General features: G+C 40.9%; 1 protein-coding gene across 1 annotated transcript in view; it reads left to right on the top strand.

The window, feature by feature from the left end:
* Nucleotides 1-3,933: 3,933 nt before the first annotated feature.
* LOC133630777 (voltage-dependent R-type calcium channel subunit alpha-1E-like) overlaps nt 3,934-7,560 on the top strand; it is a 139,310-nt gene continuing 135,683 nt past the window's right edge. Inside the window, exon 1 of the mRNA XM_062022504.1 lies at nt 3,934-4,367. Within this exon, the coding sequence (XP_061878488.1) occupies nt 3,973-4,367 (395 nt within the window). The 5' untranslated portion in view covers nt 3,934-3,972. The remainder of the gene's footprint in view (nt 4,368-7,560) is intronic.

Here is a 7,560-nt window from a genome sequence, read left to right as displayed (position 1 = left end):
ACAAAGGGAGATAATTGTGTGTGCCTGAAAGGTGAGCTTATTCACTTAAATACTAATTGCAGCTCACTTTTTTTGCTGTCACCGCTTTCGCCATATTGTATTGAGCAGCCAGGACTGACTCTTGTTCTATGGTTATCATCAGGGGTGTCCGGATACTACTTTGTCACTTCCAATGCGATACCAATATTGGAGCCTTGAGTATTGGCTGATACCAACATTCCCCGATATGATATCAGCACGAATCATGCATACTTTTATTACTTTTAATGTGGAAAGTTAGAAAAGGCTTAATCGCTTGAAATGACTCAAACCGAGAACAATGATAGATATAAAAAAAACACTAACCTATTTATTAGTGACTGTCTGGAATAGACTTAGGCTGTCTTTAAGTTGAAATGAAGTAGTATTTTTTTTCTAGGGCGACACCTTGTGGCCACAATAATTCATTAAGTTAAGCTAATGGCGCAGTATGTTCAAGGATGCGGACGCGTTTCTTACTGGATACTTATATGCTTCTGCCTTCGAAACTTTACTGTATATGTACACTACCGTTCAAAAGTTTGGGGTCACCCAAACAAATTTGTGGAATAGCCTTAATTTCTAAGAACAAGAATAGACTGTCGAGTTTCAGATGAAAGTTCTCTTTTTCTGGCCATTTTGAGCGTTTAATTGACCCCACAAATGTGATGCTCCAGAAACTCAATCTGCTCAAAGGAAGGTCAGTTTTGTAGCTTCTGTAACAAGCTAAACTGTTTTCAGATGTGTGAACATGATTGCACAAGGGTTTTCTAATCATCAATTAGCCTTCTGAGACAATGAGCAAACACATTGTACCATTAGAACACTGGAGTGATAGTTGCTGGAAATGGGCCTCTATACACCTATGTAGATATTGCACCAAAAACCAGACATTTGCAGCTAGAATAGTCATTTACTACATTAGCAATGTATAGAGTGTATTTCTTTAAAGTTAAGACTAGTTTAAAGTTATCTTCATTGAAAAGTACAGTGCTTTTCCTTCAAAAATAAGGACATTTCAATGTGACCCCAAACTTTTGAACGGTAGTGTAAGTAATAAACTGGTTTATACTGACAAATGTTTTAGAATGGAATATTGTTCAGCTGAGGACACGTATTACATATGTCTAACTAGCTTGGGTGCTATTGGGTGCTTAGCTATGTGTAGCTGCAGCTCATGGTAGCCTTTAGTCGACCATGATTACTTTTTGCAAAATACTTCAAGAAACAACCTCAAGAAAATACCAAGCTCATGTGCTTTATTGGAGGACTTTTGGATGTTAACTGGCTGTCCAGCTTTGCAAAAGTAAAAACGCAACAGGACTGCTGTATCAGATCAGGACACCCTTAGTTATCACCACATTTTTCCTTATGTGGTGGCGTCACACACAAACACACGGAAAACCTAAAGGAGAAGCAAAACATACATTTTACATAATTACAGTAATTATTTAAATCAAGGTTTTCTAGCTTTTTTTGAGTGAGATACAGAAAAAAATAAGCATGTGGGAGCCACTTTAATACATTTTGTGCATGCTTGTGTGTGCTACAACTAATCCAATTTAGCTTCATTGGTGCCCTGAGCGAGGCTCCCTTTCAGCCCTGATTCCAGCATGCCAACAGCAGGGATCAGCTCTATTCTCCACCATGAGCGCACACGTGGAGAGGTGCATTCACACACATCATAAGGCTGTACAGCAACATTTATCACAGGCAGGTCGTTACAATACACATTTATTCCCCCTCATCATTACGGCACCCTTTAAAGCAGGGGTTTCAAACTCAATTTACCTGGGGGCCTCTGGAGTCTGGATGACGCTGGGCCGCATCAGGTATTCCACAAGAAAAGCTTTGATTAAAAAAAAAATCCAATCTTCTCATATGTCTTTATTTTTGTTTTTTAACACAGAATAAGACGAAATAAAATTCAGAAAAAACAAGAAAAATAAATAAATTTTGGGACTGTTGAGTATATTTTAATTCCACTTGGTGTCACTGTCGTGTTTAGCCAACGCATTGAGAACGTAATTTCCGCAATATGCGTCATTTCCGTTTCTTTTTCCAACATCAGCATGGCGGTCAGCGAATAATAGCCCTGTAGCAGTCTCCTTTGTTTATGCGCTCGATGTTCATGTCTTTCATGATGACATGAAAACCATGGCATTTGCAGATGGCTAACGGGATAGCGAGCGCAAAAAGACGACTGCCGTGCTGCTGTTGTTGTTGTTTTAAATATAGTCATAGAAACAAACAAAAAATGACATAATATAGAAATATATGTACTGTAGTGTTCATCATGTGAGGCAATGCAAATATAAAAAAATAATGACCGTAAAAAAACGGTGCGACCCTATAATTGGTCTGGGTTACTGGGGACTGTTATTGCCGACGGACAGGTGTCGCTATGTGACTGCAGACTACATTAGGTTACATTGAGTTCCTTACTTTTCTTTTATCCCACCGCATACGCATCACTTTAATTTATTTTGTCAGAGAGACACATATATACACTACCGTTCAAAAGTTTGGGGTCACATTGAAATGTCCTTATTTTTGAAGGAAAAGCACTGTACTTTTCAATGAAGATAACTTTAAACTGGTCTTAACTTTAAAGAAATACACTCTATACATTGCTAATATGGTAAATGACTATTCTAGCTGCAAATGTCTGGTTTTTGGTGCAATATCTACATAGGTGTATAGAGGCCCATTTCCAGCAACTATCACTCCAGTGTTCTAATGGTACAATGTGTTTGCTCATTGTCTCAGAAGGCTAATTGATGATTAGAAAACCCTTGTGCAATCATGTTCACACATCTGAAAACAGTTTAGCTCGTTACAGAAGCTACAAAACTGACCTTCCTTTGAGCAGATTGAGTTTCTGGAGCATCACATTTGTGGGGTCAATTAAACGCTCAAAATGGCCAGAAAAAGAGAACTTTCATCTGAAACTCGGCAGTCTATTCTTGTTCTTAGAAATTAAGGTTATTCAACAAAATTGTTTGGGTGACCCCAAACTTTTGAACTTGCCGTGCATATACGCCTGCATTGTGGATTCTGAAGGCCCCGGGCAGATTTCATACAGCATGGCAACATAAGCTAGCTGAATTATGATTGGATGCAAACTAAAACCTAAAAACAACAGCACTGGAAAGAGCATAATATGCCGTAAAGAAAATATGACTACTTTTAGATATTTAGGGAAAGTAAATAAAAAATTACTTTTATCTTTAATTATGGTCATGATTTCTGGTTATGTTAGGCCAGCAGAGAAGGCCTTGCTGGCCCTGACAGCCCACCACTGGTATAATGTCTCGCTGGGCAGCAACTTTAAAAACTTTTTTTGGAAGTGTTGTGAACACAACGCCCAATAGAAATAAGGCAGGCAGCCAGACTCTCCATGGCAACGCTGCTGTCACTTTCACTCATTGAGAAATGTTTCGTTGCTTGCATCAAGCGGGGTCGATGTCCAGCCCCCGAGAGCCATATATATACCCCACCGTGATTGGTATGTTCGTTCAGCTCCGCACGCAACACTGTAAAGTGCCATTCATATAAAACTTGGGGGCCGCACTAACCTTGAACTTTCATATTAAGGTGGGGACCACAAAATATGGTGTCGTGGGCCACAAGTTTGAGACCCCTGCATTAAAAATTTAGTCCTTGACCATTGCCTATTTGGCTTATATCAAGAACCGCTACTGAATGTAAGTCAATATGTACTGAGCAAAATATCTAATAATAATCTAATACAAAAATCTTTGGGCACCTAACAATTTGATCCGATTCCGATTCCTGAAGTGATGATTTTCTTCTTTTGCAATGTATTATTTGGTAGCATTAATTACGTATTGTAGGCCTTTAGAATTATTAATCTAGAAAATTAATATAAATGTATTTTCTGTCCACAGTGCAGCATTGTCGTGAAATGGTGGACTCCCAGCAAGTATAGACATGTTCACCAGTTCAGACCAGTCCCTTTCCGTCTCCCTCCACACTCCGTCCATCTGCGGTCCAGGCGGCGGACAACAGCGGGTTCAGTCCTCCCTGTCCCTCCCCGAACCCGAGGCCTGGAGGAAGCCCGTCCCGGCCGCCCGCACCGGCCTAGCGCAGGGTGTGCGGTCCTGCTCCTTGCAGGTCCCTCACAGCGAGCTCCTGGAGCTTCCCGCTCGAGCTGCCAGCTTTGACTTGCCGTGCGGAGAGGATTCAGATCGAGGTTCGGGGTCTCCGAGCCCGGGGCATGGAGCGCTTCGGCGGCGCGGAGGACTGGTGGAGCAGAAGGACATCATCATGGCTCACCAGGCCCATAAAATCCAGAGTACGCCGCAAGCTCGCAGGAAGGAGTGGGAGTAAGTTGGAAAAACACTCAAACTTCTTTAGACAGCAAACTAGTTAAAGGCCTACTGAAATGAATTTTTTTTATTTAAACGGGGATAGCAGATCCATTCTATGTGTCATACTTGATCATTTCGCGATATTGCCATATTTTTGCTGAAAGGATTTAGTAGAGAACATCGACGATAAAGTTCGCAACTTTTGGTCGCTGATAAAAAAGCCTTGCCTGTACCGGAAGTAGCGTGACGTCACAAGTTGAAAGGCTCCTCACATTTCCCCATTGTTTACACCAGCAGCGAGAGCGATTCGGACCGAGAAAGCGACGATTACCCCATTAATTTGAGCCAGGATGATGGATTTGTGGATGAGGAACGTGAGAGTGGATGACTAGAGTGCAGTGCAGGACATATAGAACCTTTATTTAACCAGATGAGAAACTCATTGAGATCAATATCTCTTTCACAAGGGTGACCTGGCCAAGAGGTCAACAGCACATGTTTCAAAAAAAAAAAAAAATATATATATTTTTTCGCCCTGACCGTAACTTAGGTACAAGGGCTCATTGGATTCCACACTCTCTCCTTTTTCTATTGTGGATCACGGATTTGTATTTTAAACCACCTCGGATACTATATCCTCTTGAAAATGAGAGTCGAGAACGCGAAATGGACATTCACAGTGACTTTTATCTCCACGACAATACATCGGTGAAGCACTTTAGCTACGGAGCTAACGTGATAGCATGGTGCTTAAATGCAGATAGAAACAAAATAAATAAGCCTCTGACTGGAAAGATAGACAGAAGATCAACAATGCTATTATCAGGAGACACCGAACCAAACACTGGACCTGTAACTACACGGTTAATGCTGTGCCGCCTGTCGAAGCCTAGCAATGCTGTTGCTAACGACGCCATTGAAGCCAACTTAGCTACGGGACCTCGTCAGAGCTATGATAAAAACATTATCTCTCCACCTACGCCAGCCCTCATCTGCTCATCAACACCCGTGCTCACCTGCGTTCCAGCGATCGACGGCGCGACGAAGGACTTCACGCGATCATCGATGCGGTCGGCGGCTAGCGTCGGATAGCGCGTCTGCTATCCTCAAAGTCCTCCTGGTTGTGTTGCTGCAGCCAGCCGCTAATACACAGATCCCACCTACAGCTTTCTTCTTTGCAGTCTCCATTGTTCATTAAACAAATTGCAAAAGATTCACCAACAAAGCTGTCCAGAATACTGTGGAATTTTGCGATGAAAACAGAGCTGTTTGTATTGAGATACAATGTGTCCGAATACTTCCGTTTCAACCATTGACGTCACGCGCAAACGTCATCATACATAGACGTTTTCAACCTGAAGTTTCGCGGTAACTTTAAAATTGCACTTTATAAGTTAACCCGGCCGTATTGGCATGTGTTGCAATGTTAAGATTTCATCATTGATATATAAACTATCAGACTGCGTGGTCGGTAGTAGTGGGATTCAGTAGGCCTTTAAGTCGAATCAGCAGCGCCTCTACTGGTTGTAGCCAAGTAGTGCACTCCATGTTGCCTCCATTGCTCCAAGATGTGATTAATCAATGATGGAATCCCTATTTAACGATACATGCTTCAATTTCCAGCCAGTGTTGTGTCAGAAAGGATGTCTGGTGTGCAAACTGAGTCACAACGATTGAAGTGACCCCTCATAAAAAAAGCCAAAAGGGGAGGGAAGGAATGTCCACACAATTGACAGGATTGTTAATAAAGCGGACAGGGGCATCGAAGTGGGGTGTAAATGCCAGCGGAGCAGCCCGGACTGGGTTTTTTATAAATTTAGAAGATTTTTTTCCTGCCATTTAAAAATGTAATATGGGTACAAACATAATACATCTATATGTGGCAGCATAGGTGAAAGTTATGTGCAAGTTTCACTTTTGTATCACTTTCTAGTGCATTCAAATACCTTTAATCAAAGTTAGGAACAGAGTCGTCACTAGTTTTCAATAACAGGGGGAAACTTAATTCCCAGGAGATGCACTAATAATAATTTAATCATAGTAATAAGAAAGTATTGTTATTCCTATGCAGCGTTGGGATGGGATGGAAGGCCCTTTAGGAGTCGTGTGTATAAGAGCCAACAATTTGGTGCTATGCCCCTGAAAGCTAATATTTCCCGACTTCATGCTGCTAAAATATGTCACTTGATGGACATAAATTAGTGCAAAATGTTTCAGACATCTCACTATATTATTCTGAGGATACTTTAGTGTGAGCATTACTATCTTAAATGTATTTTGGACCATTTCTCTTTCAGTAGTTATTGTAGTGTAGCATACTAGGACTTCTAATGATAACTGTAATCAGTTCCAGGGTCAAGCTGTCACCATCATAAAAAATGCATCAACTCTGCAGGAAATTTTAAAAGTAACGTTTCACTAGTTTATCTGCGCTACAACTCACATACCCTCTATATATTGTACTTGTATTTTAAATGGCTTATCATTATGTAATTTTAATATTGTTGTGTATTTTCAATCCTGTGTAATTTTTAATTGTGGAGGCTACATCACCCCCCGCAACCCCGAAAGAGACAAGCGGTAGAAAATGGATGAATGGATGGATGTTAAATGCGCCATAAAAGGACTACAGATGGAAATTAGCATGGTGCTAAAGCTGGTGCAGCCATCTTCTTAATGTAACTGCACATTTTCCTTCAAATAAACAAATACAAACAAACAAGCGTAAACATAAGCCAACCGCTGTTAATAATAGCAAAATGTGTTATTATCTCTTTAGCCATATTGGACTGAGTAGCCAGGACAGATAAGCATGAGTGTGCTTTTTCATACGTCACGATAAGTCCCATTTCTGGTTCTACGGTCGCCATTACACTTTTGTCTTTACCATTATTGGTACCCTTTAGTGGTGGCATCACAAGAAAACATAGCAAAAGAAAACATTGAATTTAGTTGTATGGAGGAGAGGGATTCATGGTGTGAACTATAATTAATATGGAGATGTTCTTATTGGCTACATGATGACTGGTTGTGTTTCAAGCCTTTTATCTTGAGCTTTGACCACTGAGCTTTTTTGGGGTATTTTTTGAAGGATCCCAAATGAGTCCGGTGATGCAAATGTTTTCTTGCATGTTCATCACAGTCTTATTTCCTTCTCCTCGCTCTATTCATTCAAAGTCATTACAGCTGTAGAAGGGATGTGAGTGAG

This window comes from Entelurus aequoreus, linkage group LG16, assembly GCF_033978785.1.
Source record: "Entelurus aequoreus isolate RoL-2023_Sb linkage group LG16, RoL_Eaeq_v1.1, whole genome shotgun sequence".
Taxonomy (NCBI): Eukaryota; Metazoa; Chordata; class Actinopteri; order Syngnathiformes; family Syngnathidae; genus Entelurus; species Entelurus aequoreus.
Note: the sequence above shows the minus strand (reverse complement) of the source record. Positions and strands in the feature narration are given on the sequence as shown.